The sequence below is a fragment of the Lissotriton helveticus genome, chromosome 5_1 (assembly GCF_964261635.1).
Source record: "Lissotriton helveticus chromosome 5_1, aLisHel1.1, whole genome shotgun sequence".
NCBI lineage: Eukaryota > Metazoa > Chordata > Amphibia > Caudata > Salamandridae > Lissotriton > Lissotriton helveticus.
In genome coordinates, this window is record NC_136065.1 from 668,268,222 (window position 1) to 668,291,128 (window position 22,907).

General features: G+C 45.6%; 1 protein-coding gene across 2 annotated transcripts in view; it reads right to left on the reverse strand.

The window, feature by feature from the left end:
* Positions 1-22,907, reverse strand: part of PALD1 (phosphatase domain containing paladin 1) — a 975,161-nt gene that overhangs the window by 408,328 nt on the left and 543,926 nt on the right. For both annotated transcript variants that reach the window (XM_078643067.1, XM_078643068.1), the window contains exons 8-9: positions 10,093-10,244; positions 67-163 (exon numbers count right to left, since the gene is read on the reverse strand). In XM_078643067.1, the coding sequence (XP_078499193.1) occupies positions 67-163; positions 10,093-10,244 (249 nt within the window). The remainder of the gene's footprint in view (positions 1-66; positions 164-10,092; positions 10,245-22,907) is intronic.

Sequence of the window (22,907 nt, forward strand, 5' to 3'; positions counted from 1 at the left end):
CAGATTGTTTTCATGAGTGATTGTCCAAATTCAGTGCTACACACAAATACAAATGCAAGCACTTACCTCCTCCACTACCTTCTGTCCATTGGGTACCATATCAATGAACCTCTGGACAACCTGGAAACGCTTCCGTGGCACTGAGTTATGAATAGTGTTGGTTCTGTGACAAAGATGAAATCCATTATGGTAAATGTATAAATCATGCTACTTCCATACTACTCTATTAATGCACGTCACGTAGTGATCATCAGCATGGCATCAACATCAGCAGACAAAAATTGACAACTGCGGTTGCCCTAATAAGTTTACAGTGGCACTATCAGTTCCGCCATAATAATGAAGTCCCCTCCTTTTGAAAGGTACGAGAATGGCTATGGAGATTATAGTCGGGCTGCTGGAATAATGTGACAGAGGAGTACCAAATTATTTGGTTGGGGTGGACTAAGTTCTGCGGAAAGAAAAGACAAATTAAGCAGTATTCTGTGGCAGTATTATTTCACCATTTTGTCATTTCAACACACTTCAAAGGAGTCTGAGCAGATATTTCCCTTCATGTGTACCAGTTTAACATCTGCATTTACCAACTGAAAAGGGACCAGCTAACTTATCCCTGGGATCCGCCATTGGCGCAGCACCAAGTGTTGCACTTTTTTTTATTAGTAACTTTGTGACTATTATCAGTTAGGGTCAATAATTTTTGTAGATACCTGCAAATTATGCAACAGATAATAAGTATAATATGTGGCAACTTTGGTGATCCATAACTATGTGGAAGAAGGCAACGAGTGCAATCTCTTTATACCAATGGTTCTGACTGTGATCTATAGATCTCTTAAGTAGCATTTTATCAAAGGTGTCATCATGTCGCATGGTGCCATGAAGTGGTCTTACTTCTATTTTGTTGCACAAACAATCTACCTATGTACATCGTTCTGAATTTACAAGCACCAATAATCTTCTAATAATATGTTAGCTATAAAGTATCTCTGATTTCAGATAATGTGGTTGAGTGAGGACGTCCACAGATCGCAGCACAATTCAAAAATTCATCTATTTCAGAAATTTAGACTCAATTTCTGACATAAATAGGAGGTGGAACAAGGGGTGCAGAAGGTAATGCAACATCCCGTGTCTTGCTGCCTGTAAAATTTGGAATTTTATGGCTAATGTTTTGTGTATTTTTAATTATAACCTTCACCTCCACAGTCTAAAATGTCTTGTCATGCCCTGTCAGATAAACAAACTCAGTATCAGTGTTGCTGGGTATTGCTTTGCTATTGATAAACTCAGGATTCTGTTTTTTAAGACCATTCTTTGATTTGGTCAAGAAACACTTTGATGACTTGCAATATTCTTATAAGGCTTACTAAACCATATGCTATCCTGCATGTGACCTGGCGATCACTCTGGTATGCAGAAAACTAACAATATGTGTGGTTTTTGTTATTACATACAGTCCCAGAACGCAAAGTCTCCTAGGTGATATGCACCTGGGAAAAGCATGGCCCTCACTACCATTACAGCACCGGTGCAAGATAATGTCTAGGCCCAGGATGAAAGCGTGACTACACAAGAGCTTCCCCCATGTAGCTTTGTGCAGTGTAAAATCATGGAAAATCCACTCCTTCTCCATCATCTCATTTGCTTCTTCAAAATATGCCCGGTAGCAGCACTCAGATCCGTATTATGCTCTGGTGCAATCTGTTTCTTTAGTGTCCATACAAATATAGCGTTAGAAGCAAATGTCAGCACGAGACGATCACTGGACGTTTTGTGGACACCAAACTTTCTCAGCTCTCTTACAGAAACAGTGCTATCTTTCAGACACATTACAAGTATCACATAAGATTTTTTTTTTAATAAAACATACTTTATGCTTCAAAGTTAGACTGGAGAAAAATAAAACATATCAAAAAATATGTAGTGCTACTTTAATGAAAATAGTAAGAGTGCTGATAAAAATAAAAGAATGTTGACCACTGTGTTTTCTGGAAATAGTTTACCATTTTGGAAGGGACAGATTCAGTGAAAAGGTAAATATTTACAAAAGAATGGACCACTGTTTAGCCGCCTCACATTTAATGACCGCAAGCTGTAAAATATACCTACCACAGTTACAAATGAATTAATGACAATGCCTACTGGGAAAGTAACTAATTAATGGCAAAAAAGAGGATTTAGATGCTCATAGTCAACATTTCCATACAAGGAACCTACATGGACAATGGTTTGACCTCTATCAAAACAAAGTGGCACTGACATAGTTTATAACAGTGCAGAGACACTTGAGCTTGTGTATCTTAAACTTCAACAAGCATCTGCCTACTGAAGAGACTCTCCAGTCCAGCGTCTTTACTTACCACTGGCAAGAGTGTTTATCGCTATCTGTTTTGAAGATCTGTCTCTATAATGGACTTGGGTTTCATGCTCCTCACAATGAGTCAGGACACACCGATAGATCATGTTATCTATAGTTGGATGTACACACAGTGATGTAAAAGACTCAAAAAACAGATCTGAGAGGAAACCCTTTAAACACATCTAGGAAACCACGCAGAAGAAACTAAGGAGGCCCATGCCATAACCCTAAATCAAGGGAAAGACTGCAGCCAGATACAATCTTTTGACTAATGGAATAAGCCATAATTATCCTGAACCCAAGGATTATCAGTGAAATAAGAGGAAATCTTGACTGCATAGTGAACTAAATTTTAAGGAAGTGAAGTGCTCCACGAGATGAATTTCTACAAAAATGTAGGATAAATGGTAAAGTGTACAATACTGTTCTTAATCTAAAGTCTGTCCTGAAGAAGGTGGTGTCAACCAGTTTTAGTCCACCGAAACACAGCGTCGACAACTGTTTTGTATTGTATTGTTTTCCCCCAAAACCTTTTAAAGAATGTCTTTATGTATATTTTTACCTTGGAGGCTTGTTGCTAGATGTACAAGTTGCACACAATCGTCTACTGTTATATATGGAGTAGTGAATAAAACTGGTTCATTAACTAGGAATAATGTGCTAAATTAGAATTGTTGTGGATCACTACACACATGGGAGATAATCTATTATAACATTATCTGTGGTCTCTTTTGTAAAAAGATTTTATGAACGGTTTTGACTAACATACTCTTAATGCTGCACATATAAAATAATTTTTACAATAAAGGAGGAGATATTTTTTCTAAAAATAAGGCTTACAGTTTGAATGTGCTGTATGCAAGAGTGTGAAGAGTATGTTGTAGTGGAAGTTAATAAAAAAAATAACACATGGAACAATACTTTGTTACACGCAGTGTTATAGCCAGCATGGCAGAATAAAGACAACTAAACAAATCTCCTCTCCTCCCTTGTGGTGGTTTATTTCGGGTGCGCAGCCAATTAGATCATTAAATGTTGTAGAAAGTTTGGTGGTTTAGGTTAGGGGTCTTTTGGGCTTGATCATTAAAGGTCAGTGACAAATGTGGAGGTAAATTATATATTTCTAAGAGCTTTTGGCCAATAACATTGGTCAAACCCCTGCATGATTTAAAAAAATACATGGGGAATGGAAGGTGTTTTGTTAATTTAGCAGCTGTTGGGACAGAAAAGTCTTCTACTTGGTAAAGACGCGTACCCCTGCCCTGAGTTCCCACAGTATTGTGTGGATCCCTCATGGTGATTTTGTTAGTCATAGGCAAACACGGATCATGCGTGTGCACTATGACAAAGCCCTCTCTCATGGACTGTGGTCTTGTTGGCCTGGTAGGGGCACCGAAAGTGCTACCATTATAGTGCCTTCACCAGGCATTAAACAGTCCAAGCGTGGTGGTGGCAGCATATCTTGTGATGATTACTAGTAATGACCAGGTCCTTTTTACCCTGTGTCATTGGAGTAAGACCTTCAGGTTCACTCACTTTTTTTTAAATGTCCTGCGCTGTGTGTTTAACTCATTCTTGGTCTACATCAGGTTGATGCACAAGTGTGTGAGCAGTGAAAACGTGCTGACTGCATGTGAGCACACAAAAAATATAATACCCAGAGGGTGCAGTGTGGAACAGTGTGCACCTGCTAAATGTGTGTGCTCTGACAAATGGTGGTTCAGGTGACACACTCTAGTGCAGTACAGCAAAACTTTAGTATTAAACAGTGTGCGCAGACTGAGTGCATGGGCTGCACGTGGAAATGCTGGTAGTATACATGGATCATGGGGAAAACAATACTAGAGAGTAGAGTGTGCTGTGAATGTATGCTAAGTTCATAAATGCCTGCACTGCTAAATTACAAGGAGGACCTTGGGTTCCATTTTGGGAAGCCCAGGTCTGCCTGGGGGAAAACATGATGAGTAGAGGAATCTCCCCCAGGCATAATTGTATATTGCTGCATTCCTGTAGGCTTGGTGTGAAAAGCACTATATGAGGGAGATCAAAGCTCTCCCTGTGCATTTCAAAGCGCTCTTTGATTGAGGAAGAGGGAGATGAGGCTGATAAGCAAATCATAAAGGGTAGGGTTGAGGTCCAGGATTAATCTTTGATACACAGATCACTGTTGTTGACTTCCAAGAGTGAACTCTGGTCACTCCCATTAAACTTTTTGTTTGTTAATCAGCTTCATAGTTCTGCCTGCTGTGACACACTGAACCCAAACATACAACTTCAAAGGTTCAGACCCTAAATCACATTTTGTGTCTGGAAAAGAACTGTAAGTAGGATAGTCTGAGACCCCATACTTTGTCATCTGTCAGGCAGCCAGCCGGGTTGAATGAGATGGAGAAGCTCTACAAGACTTCTGCCTGTGACCAAGACTAGAGGCCTAGCCTGCTAGTTTCCCTGCTGGATGAGAGGACATCACACAGGGAAACCAAGATCCCCTGCCCTGGAGTCTGGAGCTCCAGTACTTGCCTGCTCACCAAGACCGGGGTGCCCATGTGGGAGAGGATGCGTTGGAGAGAGCAAGATCCAGAGAGGAGACCATATGTATGGGACTCCTGAGCAAGGTGTGGGGAGCTGTGCCGCACCGATCGGGCCATTGCCCATGTGCAGCGTTGTGGAAGTTGGTGACCCACTATGCCAGGAGGGTCCGCCATGTGCTGAGAGACTCTATTGCATCAATTGCACCGTCACCCATGTATGGAGAAGTTGTTGTGGCCCTGTATGCCATGAGAGCCCGCAAAACAGGCAATCTGAGGTCCGCATGACCGGACAATAAAGTTCATTGACCCCACATGCCAAGAGGGGCCACTCAAAGTGATGAGGCTGGAGGTCCGGGTTGTTGCCTGTGACCCAAATTTTTGCTGCAACCAAGATGAGGGAGGCACTGTATACAAGGAGATCCAAGGACCCAGGAGACACCGTTGGAGCACCACAAGAGCAAGGAGACTACCTTCCATCCCCGAGCAAGGAAGAACAGACTTACTACATATGGCTGGAGCCACAGCAACTCCGATCGTCAGGTAGCTGCCAGGAGCTGCACGTATGAACGCGTGCAGTCTGACTTTGCCAAACTGGGCAGGACCGCTGCCAGAGTGTGTACCGCCAGAGCGGGTAAGCTGAGAACTGGGACTACCAAGCCCCACAGGATATACTGCCTTTGGATTTTGCAACCATACTTGACTCTAAGTGAATACACCTCATTGATTGAGTCCAAGAGGGGAAAACGCATTGAACAGGGCCTAGTAGTCGACTTGCCCTAGATGTTCCGCATGTGAGTGGGGAATAACAACACACCTTTTACATGGGAACTTGGTAGCCCGCGGGGACATGACAACTCAGTGGAGGCTCCTCTATTTGAGCGGAGGAGCGTCGTCCCCCAAGCCTCAGAGCTGAAAATAAAATGGTAAAAAAGTTTATTTATAACCATTTTATTTTTCGGCACCCCGTCCCAAACTAATTGACAGGACAGGGCAGGGCTAGTGCTTCAGAGTAGCAATAGCAGGGAGGTGTGCGGTTTAAAATGCACATGTCTTTTTGGCCGGCCGTCTTGGGACGGCCAGCCAGACATGCCCATTTTAAAATTCTCTAACCTAGCTATCTTTGACTGCTGGGTTAGAGAACGCGCAGGCCTACAGTTCTCATAGGAGCACTGAGAGAGCCTGCTGATTCCAATACTGGCACTGCTCTCTTGCTGTGAGAACAGCTCCAGGATTGGGTAGGGCAGTTTCTTTGTCCGGAGCTTCCACGAGGACAGAAGACACCCGAACGAGGACGACTTCGCATGGCAAGTTGGAAAGGTGAGTCAATTTCTTTTTGTGCCTGCACCACTACCCTCTGTACAATCCAGCCACCACTGTGACAACTACTAGGGTGCCTACCTCAAGGGGAACTGTGTTGAATGCCGTTTACTTTTGGCATGTGCAGATTTAGTATTAAAATACTTCTTTTATAAAAAATAATTATTTGACTGGACATTGATTTATTGTGTGGCTGTTTGCACGTTGAGTTATGAGCCTTCTTCACTAATCTGTTCCTACACTTCCCTCTGAAGGAACTTTGACAGCTCGTGCAACGTTACCAATCGAGTCAGGTGCAGAAGGGGGCGCTTGCTACAAATGAGTGGGATCCATAGTAGAGTGGGCCCCGGGAAGAATATACGATGTTACATAGCGGGGTTCACACCGCGATACCTTTACAACGCAGGCATTACAATGCAAGTCGTTACAACCACTTATATTGGTTGGCGCTGCACTTAGTAATAGTGTGATTTACTATTCCAACTCCAGCCTACGTTACAGTAGAGAGGGTGTTGGAATAGTAAATCATACTATTCCTTAGCTTAGAGCGCCATCCAGCGCAAGTCATTGAAATGCCTGCGTTGTAAAGGTATTGCGGTGTGAACACCACAATGTAACCGATTTTTCCCCCGGGACACCAGGACTAAATGGCAACACCACCTTGGTTGGGCCCAATAACTCCTGATGGACGCGTGGCCCTCTGAATGGGATTCTGACAACAGTTTTGTTAAATTAACTGAAAACAGTGCTTTGTGAAACTAAGATTGGTCATAAAATTACAGGATATAAACTCTACTTTGCAGGGAAGCTGGAGGTTCTTTCACTAGGAATATTTCAGAAATATAATTGCAAAAGATGTCTATGTGAACACCCTAGGCCTGTAACATTGGTCAAAACTTAGAAGAATCTAATAAATCATTTTCATCTGCATCCACATCTTGGCACAGGTGCGGTGTTTGTACAGGTGCACTAATACTCACTAATTTTGCAAAGGCAGTATATCATTCTGATCCATAGTCAGCTGGCAGGTAGGCTATTCCGCCTTGTTACATCTTGTGGGCATGGATACATTTAATAAACTAGCTCCTGCAGTATAGTATAAGGCTATTGTGAGTCACAGAGGAGCTCCATTACCGTACAAAGGAAGAAAGTTCCTTTGTAAGATCATGGAACTCAGAGGTTCCTTTTTAAAGTCACAGTGGTTTAAAGTAAAGTGCAAATTACTTTTAATGTATGGCAGTGAGTATTTTATTACGTACAATCAGGGCCACTAGAAAAACGTGATTGTGCAGTTGCAGTGATTTTTGCAGGATTATACATTTGCACATTTACTATACAATTTGCAGATTTGAACAAAAATACTATCGTTTTTAGCTCAAACGGTTCAAAAGTTACTAAAAATGCAGTGCAATGTGTTGCCGCACAGTGGAAGGCCCTTTGCAAAGCTTGACTGGTCACTTACCCCCAGATTCATCATGCTCCTCTTTTGCGAGTCCTTAATAGCGATTATTAAGGAATCGCTAATAAAGACTCGCAAAACGGGATGCATGTAGAAATCGCAAAATGTTTAGCGATTTCTACTGCTTCCTTATTTGCGATTTACTAATTGCTAATCACAAATAAGGAATGACTCCCCATTCATGAATGGGGAGTCAATCCTTATTTGCGATTAGCAATTAGCGAATCGCAAATAAGGAAGGGATTTCAAGGGTGCCAGGGTGTCCAAAGGACAACCTGTAGCACCCCTGAAATGGTGATTTACACTGGTGTTGGGCACACACATGTCCAAAGGACATGTGTGTGTGTAAAATCCAACTTAGAAAAATGCACTAAAGTGCATTTTTCTAAGTTTTCGCTATTTACCACAAAGTCAGACTTCGCGGTAAATAGCGGCCAAAAATTGCGAAATCGCAATTCTAAAATGATTCATGAATTGCATTTAAGGAATCTCAAATAGAGATTCCTTAAACGCAATTCTTCGCAATTTAGCTATTTCAAACTTTGAGATTTTTGCATTTGGGATGATGAATCCCAAATGCAAAAAAAGCGCTCGCAAAGGGCCAGATTCGCAGAATCTGGCCCTTTGCGAGCTGATTTTTGCTTCATGAATCTTACTGTTGTTTATTGCTATATCTGGGTGTTAAACTAGTACTAATGAGGTGTACCTAATGCCCATTCAGTGTTAGCACGTTTAAAAATGATGAAATAATGAGGCAACACTATTACCAAATGGGCTGCATCGTGCTGCATAATTTGCTTTTTCTTGCTGCGTAATTTACTCAACCCTGCCACATAATTTGGCCCTTTCCTGCCGCATTATTCTAGTGGCCCTCCATACTATGCAGCCTCGCATCATTACACTCTTCCCAAAAAACCTAAATCAAAGGTTGGTTGATTCTTCATTGGAAACACAAAGTATGATTACAAATATCTAGAATAAATGTGAAACTGTAGTGCAAAAATAAAAACACGAACATGCAACTAATTAATTGTTGCAAAAAGTGCAAGTATTTTAATGAAAGACAGTTGTATTTCAAAAGGTTTTGTGACATGCAGAAAGAGTTCTGCTTTCCTGTAAAAACTCTATCCCTTAAAACTATAACCATACAGAAATAAATAATTTTTTTCTGTAAATGACTGTTCATTTTTCGGTCAATGTATCCCAGAAGAGCAGAGAAACTAGTTCCACCTTTTAGTTTTTAAACAGCAGTTGTAATTCTGCTCCATGTCCAGACTTCCTCTCTGTTGCGGGCTGTGTCATTCAATTGTAATACCTTATTGCACTAGACTAGCCATTTTAGTTTTACTTCTGACTATTGATGTAACACAACTAGACTGTAATACGAAAATTAGACACGGATTTATATCTAGATCACAGGCTTCAATGTATTATTAAACATACATTATTTGGGGCTAAGAAAGGCTTGCAGGAGTCTAGGTGCCTGATGATTGAAAGATTTTTCTCATAACTCTTGCTGTGTGCACAAAGCAGGCTTTGTTGGGGAGAAAATTAACTAGTTAATGTGTCAAGAGAAATTGTGAGTCCTTATAGATCAGAAACAGAAGGAGGAGGCAAGAAGGCCTTCCAGCTCTTCCTTAAAATGTACAAGAAAATGTCTGAGTGGTTAATGGCTACTCAGCAGTAGCAAATGATTTAATTGTTACCCAATGCACTTGTGAGGCCTAAATCAATTGCACAATGGAGGCTGGCCTTCATAGACTGCTTCCATTATGCAAAAGGAAGGTGTTGACACTTGCAAAGGAATGCTCCCCTTATGTGTTTTCTGCGAAGCACCATATTTTTTTCTTATTAAGCCACCTTTCCCTTCCAGGGTCAGAGGTCACAGCATTTGCACTTTGGGAAAGCAAATTATAGAGATGTAGGGTTGGAGATCTTCAGTCTTTTGAAGGCATGCAAATACATTCTAAGACTGTACCTCAATGTATTTATTTGTTTATTTGAAACGTTTTATATAGCGCTGGCTAGACCCGGAGGTATCAGAGCGCTTTACATGAGATAGGACATTGTTTCAGAACATTGTTACAATAGTTACAGTTGCAATTGCCAGTATATACTAAGGAGAAATGCGTGAGTTTACACAATAATATAAGATATTAGCAAATAGCGTATCCAAGACACACGACATGTGAGGAATGAAAGGAAGTGGGGGAAAGGTAGACAGGGGAGAGGAAAGCAGACAGTCAGGTAGACCTGAAGGGGGAAAGTACTCCTGGGGGAACAAAGCAGTCAAGGAAGTCAAGGAGAGAGACAGATAAAACAGTGAAGTACCGTAACGCAATGTCATTATTTCAGCCTCCTTCCCCCTAAACAGAAATCAATTCTCCTTTTTTCGCAAAGTCATGTATCTGCATAATACTTACTCCTGGTTTTCTGTCGTCCCTTTTCGGTGATACAGCACCAGCGTGCCTAGAATCATAGCCAGATTGGTCCTGCCTACGCCAGTCTGGCAGCTGAAGAGTAACGCTGGGAGCGGCCTGCTGGAGTCCTGAAGCAGCAGCATGTTTGGGCTCTCCTTCAAACAAACACAAGGTGACATGTAAAATCTAACACGCATTTGTTTCAATGTAAAAAGGCACATTTGCATGATCACCTGCTGAAACCATGTATAAATCAATAAACTGTACATTGCTGATGCTACCAAGTGGCAGCAAATTGAACAGTTTTATTGCTTTATTACGCGCAAACACAATTTGATATATTGAGTTATATTTTATATTTTATACCGTAAGCCCAAGAGTTAATGGAGGTTCAATATGCTTCCAGGAGAGCTGAATACCTGCCATAATTTGATGATCAACATAAAATAAATGTATGTCATACATCTAAATGTGGGTTGTCTAATGTAGGCCCATAAGGGCCAAATCCATGCCAGAATTTCAGGATATTCACAAATTTGCAAACTGTGATCCTAAATAAATCTCACTGTCATAGGTTTTACATTTCTTGAAAATTAAGAATGGATCCAGTTCACCTGGACCTATGGTGGACATCGCAGGTGTGCAAGCCAAGAGCTAAAGAAATTATTCTCGTTCATAGCGCAACTCCTATTACAACTAAAATATAAACAAATCTGTTGATTGCCCCCATAGCTCTTCATGAGATCACTTTTTAGGGTCCTGATGTTCCTGGGAAGAGATAAAATACCTTTTGCAAGATACAGATTACACTTAAATTGATAGAGCGGATGGCCTTGGTTAGGCAAGAAGGACCTTTGCTCCATGTGATCCTCTGCTCTTTTCACATGGCGACCCAGCTCCCCAGCACTCTACTATGTGGAAAAAAAGAAGGCAAAAACACCTAATGTCTGTCAAAGCATAAGTGCTCTTTTGACTAAAAGCAAATGATAGGTGGAAGAATATCAGTGTTCGGGTTTGCTTGCTTTAATCTCTTCCAGATACACTAATTGCAAACTTTAACAAGCATTTGCAATGCAATAGGTCTCGCTTTGCTGAAAGTTTTAGCTATTGGCATGGCTAATAATAATGCAACGCCAATAGCTCAAACTTTCAGCAATGCAAGAGGAATTGAAATGCAAACCTTTCTTTCCACAAGCCCAAACACAAGCAAGAAAAAACGCAATTGCACTACGCAAGGAAAGGGTGCAGTAGCACAGGCTGTTACTAAGTGTCCCTGTGGGGGCAGAGCCTTATGTTGCTAATAGAGGTCCGTTTATAACTCCACGTGGACACCTAGTAACAGCCTGTGGTAGTGCACCCTTTCCTTGCTTTGTGGATGGGGGAGATGCAGCGCCATGCGGCGCTCGTTAAACGGGTTCTGTGCTAAAAGTATGCATGACATGTAAGGGAAACAAAATAAAGAATAATAAAACAGGGAGGAATGGAGGTGGTGGTGTGGGGGCGGCACAGGGTTGATTAAGTACAGCAATGACTGGAGGGGGGAGGGAGTGCGAGCAGAGGCAACAGATTGCCAGAGCTGGCAAACCCCCAAAAATATATAGCGCTCATCGACTTATAAAGCACACCGTATAACACCACCAGTAAAAGGTACAGTCCTCATGGGAGGTTACAATTGTAGACAAGGCGGTACAAAGGAGGGACTACTAAGCCTATTCACAAGTGTAAAACAACGATTTTGCAGGGACAGTAACAGGAGCCAATTGAAAAGATGGGCGGTGCTCCAATGCCATACCTCAATACAGAATGCCTCGCAGCGCATGCGCTGCCCAGGTTCGACCTAAAAAAATTATGATCTAAGGAAGTGGCAAGTGTGTCTTTGTTCCCTGTGAACATGATGAGCAAAACACACAAGATGATGGACGGAATGTTGCACAATGGCAACACCATAGCAACTCTCCTTGCATAAAGCAATGTTTGATTTAACTGTAGAACATAAGGAAGAATTCTGATCCATATTCTAATTAACACACCCAGGAAGGATGGAGGGCTCCACGGCCACCTGTCCCACGTAGGACAGCGAGCCCTCAAAGGCAGCCACTGAGGAGAAGAAGCCCGCCTCAAAAATGACCCCAACGAAACCACCAGTGTGGTACAGCGAACCAAGGGGAGATGGTAGGAAAACGCACAGTGCCGCCTCCAGCATGCTCACCCGAGACGAGGGGGCACAAGGAAGGTTGAAATCCCGGATTTTCATAGACAGTCATGGTTTTCTGAGGACTATCCAGGTGTCCTGACACTTTTGTTAAATTTAAATACATGTCCAGGTTTTAGGGACTCAGGTCAGGTCATCCTGCAAAGGAGAAGTTTTAGGTATGCTCGCATTTCAGGCACCTCTGAAGTCTGATATAATTAATCTATTTCTGCCAGGCATTACAAGTGGCGGTCGCATGGCGCAGGGTGGAGGTCCTATTATTACTGAGGTTACATAGCCTTGTAAGTGTGTGTGTGTCTGTTTAAGCACACATTCACAAGATTTACAGGCCTAGCACACACACAGGGCCTGCGCTAGGCTTGGGCAGCTGCACAGGGCCCAGCGTTCAACCCATCACCCTCTGACTCGCGACAGTGTCCCCCCTGACATGGGCCTCGCACCGGTGTTGCAGGAACGTGAGGCCCAGGGGAGGGGCACCTCTCTTCTAGTCCTAGCAGGCATGTGCAGGGCTGCCAGTAGTATGGGAAGGGGACCTTCAAAGGACAAGCAACTCTCATTCTTTCAGCCCCTGATGAGCTATGAAAGAGATGCTTATCAGTGTCTGGGAGGGAGCATTGCTGCATAGGAGGGGTCCTGCCCCATGCAGGTTCAGGGTCACCTTCAACGATTGGGATGCAAATCAGGTTGCCACTGTTCCAGGAGAAAAATCCGGCCCATTTGTTGATGTTTTAGGAGTGTGTAAAGGCCAGGACACAATACTAAGCAGGACGTTAAAGAATATTATAATGCTGAGGAGGCTTCACACGCAGAAGGTAAAATACTATATTTTATTCAACAGAGCAATTACATTACATCTAATCAAAGAGCCTGGGTCTTAACTGTCTTCACTGGAATCTCGAACACCACGGTGTTCCAGATCCCCTTCGTAAACAATTAGCTGATAATAAAACAAATGAAGAATAATGTTATCTAACTAGATAAATCGATAAGAAAAATACAATACATTCTTTTAGAAATATAAAGATAATAAAATTAGCACATAAATAACTTCTGGAATTCATTTATACAGTTGTCGTCCCACAAAAATGATGTGTTTTTTTTTCATTAAATTCCTCATATGCACAGTCTTGTCAGAAAATAATGGTATAAATGTTGCATAATATTCAGCAAGTCCTAAACAGGATCTGAGCTGATCTTTGTCTCCTCAACATTATACTATTGGGGGGAGGAGCTTGGCGGGCATCCGAGATGGCCGCTTGAGCACAGCGCTCTCCGGACCCTCGCCGCTCCCGGCATTTTATCCTGGCTGAATCCTGATTTCTTGCAAGAATTCGTGTGGGGGACGTTTGGCTGATTACCCTGGCACTTTTCAGAAATTGATTTGGATCTCGTATTCCTGAGATATGGTGCTCTGAACTTTTGGGCTCCGCCCTTGAGGTGCGCCCGGGACGGGGTGCGGTTCTGTAGCCGTCCTGCAATTGAACAACAACGGCAGGAGATCTGGCCTTGTGGGTCCCCCCTTCCTAAGTTTCGGTTTCGATTCTGTTCCGACTTGGGCCACGGGTGTGGATGTCGTGTTGCGGCTGAGACTTGGAGGCAGATCGGCTGTTGGGCTTTCATGTGACCTATTTGCTGGCTTGGCGACCTCTACCCGAGTTGTGCCCCCTTTTTAGTGTACTTTTGATCCTGTACTTTGGGTGTCGGGCCCGTCGAACCTGGTGGCTTGTCCTGTGACGCATCTTCAAAATGGCGGGCAGAGGGGACAGAGAGACGCGCAAGACGAAAACACCTCTGCGCGGAGCTCCAGTTCAATCAAATGTCATGGACCGTTATACCCATTCTAAGGGGTCCCCCGGAGCTGCCCTGCCTGGTTCCAGTATAGCGTCCGAACGAGTTTTGGAAGAGTCGGCGGAGCCCTCCCTACAGGATATCATGGGCGCCATCTCGGGTGTGAGGGAATCCATCGGCCTACAGTACGAGGCCTTGGCCCATAAACTTGACACCGTGGCTATTGAGGTGAATCTGATTCGTGCTGATCTCGGCAAGACGAATGAGAGGGTACAATCATTGGATATTAAATCGTCTAGCCTTACGAAGGACGTCTCGGAGCTCCAGACAGAGATCGGAAATCTCCGTCGGGGGAACGACTTCATGACCCGTCGCCTGGAGGATTTTGAAAATAGGGCGCGTCGCTGCAATGTTCGCCTGGTTGGTGTACCGGAGAACCCTGAACCCCACTCGGTGGATCTCCTGGTTGAGGATCTGGTCTTGAACCATCTGGCCCCTTCTGGTCTTACAAAATTTTTCACGGTGGAACGCGCACATCGTGTTCCAGGGGGCAAAGTCAAGCCGGGAGCCCCGCCGAGACCCATTGTAGCGAAGCTTTTTCATTATAGAGACCGGGACGCTATCCTGCAGGCCTCGCGGGTGAAGGGCCCGGTGGCCTTTGAGAATGCTACGGTGAACTTTTACCCGGACTTTTCCCAACAGGTTCAGAGACAACGTATGGAGTTTCGTGGTGCCAAGAAACGTCTTCGGGATCGGGGCCTACGTTACGCCATGCTCTTTCCCACCAGACTTCGGGTCGAATACAATGAGCGTACCCTTTTCTTTGATCGGCCAGATGCTGTTAATGACTGGCTGGACTCATTGCCTGACCGTCCTCCTGAGACTGACTCCGCCGCTCACCCTGGTGGTGCCGAAGGTGGAGTGGAGATCTAACTGTTCGGCTCCTATTTCTTATTTTGAATACATTATCAGGAGTGTTGGCCGGCGTCCCTCTACATTGTGATTATTCTGTCTTTCGTTTGTTATTTTTGTTCTTGCTGAGGTCGGGGGGAGGGTGGAACGGAGACCTTTCCTCCTCCGGGGTCTTTGTGTAGAATAGGGGTTCTTGGGCGACAGGCACACTGCAGGTTGGGGTGGCTCTTTAGCTTTTTGCAGGGGTGCAGGGTGGGGGGTGTTTCTCTTCAGTTTGGGGGAGGGGGGTTGGGAAGTTTTTTCTTTTCTGTGTGTTGTTTTCAAGGCGAGTTGCTCCTGTGTTTGCTGCTGTTTCTGATGTCTAGCTCATGGACGAGGGGTCTTGGCTCGGGCGGCTGGGATGGGGGGTAGAGGGTTGAAATTTCTTTCCTGGAACGTTAATGGCCTGGGGGATCGTATCAAGCGCAGTGTGGTCTTAAAATGTATACGACGTTTGTCACCGGACATTGTTTTCATGCAAGAAACCCATTTGATTGGTAATGTTTGTTATGCAATGAATAGATGGGGCTACCGCCTTGTGGCGCACTCGGGGTTTACCTCCGGATCTAGGGGTGTGGGTATTCTTGTTCGAACCTCCCTCCCCCTGGCGATCGATGAGGTGATTCAAGATGATCGTGGGAGATATACTGTCTTGGTGGGTAGATATGAAGGCCGCACCCTATCTCTCTTCAATGTTTATGTTCCCCCGGGTTTGCAGGCTTCTACTTTTACTGATTTGGGCCGTGTTTTGTTAGATCTCCCTGATAGTACTCTCTTTCTGGCCGGTGATTTTAATTCGGTGCTTTCCGGCCTTCACGATCGCCATCCCCCTAGAGATACCCCGCAGGCTCAGCAGTGGTTGGGTGGGTTTCTAGATACCTTTGGCCTTGTGGACTGCTGGCGACTGTTGCATCCTACTCAGCTCCAATACACCTTCCATTCTGGGGCTCATGGCAGTCTGTCTCGGCTGGATTATTTCCTGATGCCCGCGGCCCAATCGTCGGCGGTTCGTGAGATTTTACATTTGCCAAGGGGTATTTCTGATCACTCGCCGCTCTGGCTTCGTTTCGAGGTTGGGGTAGAGGCGGCGGGCCGAGTGGCTCCCATTAACCCTTGGTATCTTTCCTCCCCTGAGACTCGTACCCTCTTGCTCAAGTCCATGGATGCATATTTCCTGGAAAACGAGGGGTCGGTCTCTTCGGCTGTGTCCCTGTGGGAAGCCTTTAAAACTGTGATTCGTGGACAGGCCCTTTCCTTGATTGTTGAAGCTAAGAAGGCGGGGAGGAGGGAGGTGGTGGACCTTGAGGGGGAGATCTCTGCTTTGGAGGACGAGTTGGAGTCTGGTGTCACACCTGAGAAACTCCATGCCCTGGGTCTAAAACAGTTTGCATATAAATCTCTGGTCACTGACGCTGCAAAGGTGATGTTTCGTGAGCAACAGGGCAGATTGTACGATGTGGGTGACAAGGCGGGCAAACTCCTAGCGTGGTTGGACAAGAAAGAAAGAGTTAATCGTGTGGTGCCCGTGATTCAGTCTGCGAGTGGTGAGAATGTGATTGATCCGACTGCCATTGTTGATCGTTTTGCGGAATATTTCCGTGTGGTATATGCTCCCGTGTCTGTGAGGGATGTTGCCGACTCCCGCCTTCTTCTGCGTGATATCACTTTGCCCTGTGTCACCGACTTGGACCGTATTGCTTTGGACTCCCCTTTTACGAATGATGAGATAGCCACTGCAGTTCGTTCGCTCCGTTCGGGCAAAGCATTGGGCCCGAACGGTTTGCCTATTGAGTTGTACAAGTTACGCCCCGATAAGGTGGCGCCGTATCTTCGCGCCATGTTTCTAGAATCTCGTGAGCGGAACATACTTCCTTATGATCAGCGTCTGGCGACAATCGTCGTCATTCCCAAAGAGGGTAAACCGCGTGACCTCTGTTCCTCGTATAGGCCCATATCCCTATTAAATGTTGAACCTAAGGTATTGGCTAAACTTTTGGCGACCCGTCTCCTTTCGGTTCTCGGGGATTTGGTCCATCCGGATCAGTCTGGCTTTATCCCGCATCGCAACACTGCTCTGAATTTACGTCGCCTCCACGGCGTGCTGGCGAGGGCGGGGCTTTTGACTGAACCGGCCATTTTGGCGTCCCTGGATGCCTCCATGGCCTTTGACACTGTGGAGTGGCCCTATTTATGGGCGACTCTTGAGAAATTCGGATTCGGGTGCGAGTTTATTAGCTGGATTAGACTGTTGTACGCGGAACCTCTGGCGCAAGTTGTAGTGAACGGTAGAGTGTCGGCTCCCTTCTCCTTGGGCAGGGGTACCCGTCAAGGTTGCCCCTTGTCCCCTCTGTTGTTTGCGCTCGCTCTTGAACCGTTGGCGGCCTGGCTCCGTTGGGAACCGTCCCTTAAAGGGATTCGTTGGGCCCCGGACTTCGAAGACCGCGTCTCGCTTTATGCGGACGACATCCTCTTGTATCTTACTTCCCCTCGCAAGTCTTTATCTGTTTTATTTGACGTTCTTGCGTCCTTTGGCGCTAACTCAGGCCTCGTCATCAACTGGTCTAAGTCCTGTGTATACGTTTTATCTGGTATTTTGCCTCCGTTGCCGAGTAGACTTCCTCTTCAGGTGGTCCGGGATGGCTTCAAATACTTGGGGGTTTTTGTTACCTTGGACCCGTCCCTTCGTTTTGATCGTAATCTCCTTCCCCCGTTGCTTAGGCTCCGTTTGGACGTTGCCCGTTGGCGCAAACTTCCCTTGTCTCCCCTGGGTCGGGCGGCCCTGTTTAAGATGATGTCACTACCACGGTTTCTCTACGCTCTCCAGAATTATTATGATCCTATCCCTAAGACCTATTTTCGGGAGATTGAGAGCCTTCAGAGGCAACTTATTTGGGATGGGCGACCGCGCATTGCTCTCGCGAAACTTTCCATCCCGTGGTATGATGGGGGCATGGCGCTCCCCGATGTTAAGAGATACTACTGGGCTTCCCATCTGTCCGCTATTAATCACGCTATGTTCTCGCCAGGTCGTAATCCGGCGTTTGAGATGGATAAACTTCAGCTTCCGGGAGGTGACTTTAACAGAGTGCTCTATTCTCGCTCCGCTGGGCGCCATCTTGTGGGACCTACTTTGACTGCTTTGACGGTGTGGCGTGCCGCGAATGTGAGCCTGGGCTGGGAGGATCGCTTGACGTTGGCGACGCCGCTTTATGCTTCAGAACGTCTGGGCGGTCTTTGGTCTTCCAAGGGTTTTGACCGTTGGGACTTGATTGGGATCTCTAAGGTGGGGGATGTGTACTCTAAGGGTTCTGTGCGCCCGTTTCAGGCCCTCCAGGCTGACTACGGCCTGAGTGGTCGGGAATTCTTTCGTTATTTACAGGTCAGGCACGCTTTGGTTTCGGTATTTGCTCCTGGTGAGATTCCGCCTGACTCTTCCCCCCTTGAAGACCGTATCCTTGACGAACATCTTCCTGATAGCACTATCTCCCTGATCTATAAAAAGTTGATTAACAATCGGACTGACTTATTGGCCCGACTTCGGGAACAGTGGGTGGGAGATGGGTTGGAACTTGATGATGAGGATTGGCAATCGGCCCTCTCCTCCCCGAAGGAGGTGGCTATACCGGCTCGACTCCGTCTGGTCCAGTTGAAGATCCTTCATCGGGTGTACGTGACGGGACCGCGACTGATGGTGATGGGCTTTTCCTCCGATGGATTGTGTAAGCGTGGATGTGGTTTGCGTGCTACTTTCCTGCATATTCTTTGGGAGTGCCCGATGGTGGCTGCTTATTGGGTGGCTGTGCTTGATCTGATGACTGTGGTGACAGGGATGTCCTTGCGTCCGGAACCTCGTCGCTGTCTTTTCAATGTTTGGGAGCCCACTGACTATTCGGTGGCACAGACTAGATGGGCCACCCTGGGCTATATGATTGCGAAGCGAGATATTGCGCAACTCTGGGGGGCCTCCAGGCCCCCTGCCCTCTCGCAATGGGAGGATAACATGGATTGGTCCATGTTCCGTGAGAAAACTGTCTATGTGGCCAGGGGCAGACCCAGGGCATGGGTGAAGGTGTGGGGTCAATGGAATGAATACCGTGGCGACATTTGTACTCCTCCCCTTGTGGACACTATCGAGATTACCCTGTCTCCTTAGGCTAGCGTTCTCGGAATCTTCATATAGGGACTGAGCTGGTGTTTCCGGCTCCCCCCCCCCCTTCTTCCTGATCTCTGCGCCCCTCCCCCCCCCCCCCCCCCCCCTCCGAACTCCTTAGTGCTTAGAATTTTGCTACTGCACTTCCGTTGCTGTCCCCCCCTTGCGTCCCTTGGGCTGACCTTCAGTGATACACTCTCGCCTTTTTGTATGTTTGTTCTTTTATATACATAAAACCTGTTTTTGTCCTGTATATAATGTGGAGTATTGCATTGTTGATTGACTGTTACCTCTGCGGGCATATATGATATGTGTCTACTCCTTTTTAGCGGCTGGCCCGTGTGGTTGTAGGCCCATCCTTGTACCTTCTTGCTTGCTCAAATAAAGGTTTATACAAAAAAAAAAAAAAAAAAAAAAACATTATACTATTGCCTTCCGTGAAGCGATGACAACACAATCTGCATTCCGCAGAACTCCAGGCTCCTAAGGTACCTTTTTCCGATCGTCGCCAGTGTAATGCTGAGGAGGCTTCGATTAAATGAGTTTTCTGATTATATTTGTGGTTTTTATTATGTACAGATAAGACCTAAAAATAATCGCTTTAGGTGATTTGGTCATTATTGCTTATGTTTTTTCTACCAGCCAAGACATGAAACAGGACAGAACAGAGCAGAAAACCAGCCAGGCAGCAACCCAGGATGCAAATAGCATTGAATGAGGAATGAAACACGTGTTTTTTGCAGTTCTGGATTGCGCAAACGTGACCCAAAGGTATTGGAGCAATTTACATGAGAACCGGTTACATTACACAAGGACACATTCTTTTTTTAGGCACAGGGAGATCCAGTGATTTGCCTGGAATTACTGGATCTTGAGTGGACGCCAAGACTGAAAGTTCCCCAGTTCGAAAGTCTGCAGCTCTGGATCTTGGCCCCTGTAGTTGATATGGCAGAACACATGTCTTTTAGGGATTGGAAAATGGGAGGCTGTGAGACTTTGGCGGACCTTTATCCCAATGAGTCATTTCGTGTCCTTTGAGCAAGCCATGGAAGCCTTTGGCCTGGGGGAGGAGCAATATTTGCACTATCGGGGCCTTCAGGAGGTAGCAAGGGCGACGTGGCCCCAGTTTCCTGAGGCGCCCCCGTTGTCCCACACCCTGAACATCCTCCTTTCGTGTGGCAGAGGGCGTAAACTGATATCTCTGCTGTATTCGGCCATGAGACAGGACTCGACCCCGCCAATTTCACCTTCCTGGGGGGCCTGGGAGACAGACCTGGGGCTCACCCTGACCCCGGGACAGCGTAAGCGCATAGGGAGCCTTACCCATAGAGTGTCCTGCAATGCGAGATTCAAATTTACACATTTCAACTTTATGCATCGTACCTACTTGACCCCACTTTCCTTGAAGCGTATTTCGGGATACAGGGAGGACAACTGCCCCAGATGTGGGATGGAGGGGGCGGGGTTCCTACACCTGGCCTGGGACTGCCCTTGGTCGGAAGCTTCTGGAGGGGGGGGTGGATCGTATACATGCCGTGACCGGCCTCCGGATTGATCTGACCCCGCTTCACTGCCTATTAGCCCTGGTCCCTAAGCCTAGGAAGAGAAACCTTTCCTACAAACTTTTGCAATTAATGTTGGTGCTGGCGGGGGTAGGGTGGCGATCACCTGGATGGGCGGAGGGCTCCTGAGTTGTCAGCGTGGCATAAAGATGTAAGAGAGTGGTCACTGGCTGAGGAGACGCATATGCAGAGTACCCGCAGGGATATGAGGTTGCAGGATGATCTCCTTGCATGGCGAGTCATGTGTGCCACGGAGTTGTCTCACAGCGATTCAGATGGCACGAGTGCTAAACTTTTCTCTTCGGGGGAATCGGGGTCTGAGAGGGAGGGGGGGAGGGAGGTTGGACCCGCTCTAAAATAGATGCACTGCCTGTTCCTCAGCAGTATTTCACGTTATTGATGTGGTCATTACGTCGCTCATGAACACAGCCTAAACTGTACTCACTGTACCACATAGTGCCATAATGAGGTTATCGTACTGTATACACATGCTTGATGATTGATGCCAAATTTGGGGGGGTATTGTTTTTTCTATGTTGCAAAATCAAAAATAAAGTTTAAAAAAAAAAAAAGAAAGTCTGCAGCTCTAGCCGTAATGCTACATCCTGGTTAGGAGGAATGGCAGGCAGAAGCCTCATTAAAACTCGGCTCTTTATGGACTTGTGGTTCAAACTGGACTTGGAGCTGAGCCAGAGCCAGGAAGCATGCCTTTGGTGTCTATTTCTCACATTAAGCCTGCTTCAAAGTCATGCCATATTGTGAGATCAGTGGACGATGCACAGGGAGAGTGTTATTTGCCCAGGATCAAACATGTTGCTAAATTAGTAGACCTAGAACGGCAGGACACTGCTACTTTATATTCAGTACATTTTTAAAAACGTCAGTGACTAGCAGTTTTAACATTGAATAGAAATTCCCTCCAATCTTTCCAAAAAGGAGCAACAGAGCAATAAGCAGAGCCACTGGAACTATGGGGCAGGGGAGGGTCAAATTATGCGGCAGAGATGAGTAAATTATGCCACAATTAAAGACATATTGTACAGCAAAATTCAACACATTTTATGATAGTTTTACTTCACTATACTGTTATGTTCACACTTATTAACACTGCATGGACATTACTTGCACTTAATTAGTACTAGTTCAACACCCAAATGTAGCAATAAACAACAGAAAGGTAACTAGTCTAGCTATGCAAAGGAAATTCGGCTGTGCAGCAAAACATGTTGTTGTGTTATTAGGAACCATTTGAGCTAGAAACAAACATTATTTTTTTAAATCTACAGTTTATGCAGCAGATGGTGGATTATCTGGCAAATGCAGCAAATCTATAGCTATGCAAAACATGCAGCAGCTGCACAATCACATAATTCTAGTGGCCCTGGCAATAAATTCAGAAAATTGATTGCCCAACAGCACACAGTTTGGCCAAATTGGAGGCAAGGATTACAAAACACGTCTCCTGGTTCCATATCTTGAACTAGTCCACTAGACCACACCTGGTGTGTCAGTCATTCTGATGGCAAGGCGAAGGGGCTGCTCCTACCACGAAATTGTCACTCTGTTATCGACCCTGATCAGCTTTAAAACATGGTGATTATTCCATCATAAAACCTGGCTGATGATGGCTGATTAGCCAGAAACCGGTCCCCGGATGCTTGTTTTCTGTCCAGGGAAGACATGGCTTGGCAGTTCGGGCTGGACTGTTCCCATGAGGCAGAGGGTCAGACTGATTTGCATGTGGCCATGTCTGAACTGGGGTGGCACAGTGAGCTAAAGAATGATGATGGATTAAAGCCAGATCAGTCGACTGGGGGTGAGTGTTTGCAATGTCCAACGCTCCGTCCATCATCCCCTTTGGTTTTGCTTGCACCAATAGGAGCAGTCTAGAACTTACTACCAGGCCAGGTCCTCCCTGACCCAGAACACAAGCAACGCAGGACAGGTGTTGCCCTAGCTAGGTATCATCAGCCAGGTATAGGTTGGTTCCCGTGACACAGTGTGCACGGAACCCAAATCTGGGCATACCCAGAGCACTTAGGGCGACTCACTAAATTATATAAAAAAGTGAAGGATGGAATGATTGAATTAAACTCAGTCACTGCTGAGACTAAAGCCTAAATATGAGAGATTTTACTTAGCTGATGAGGCTCAG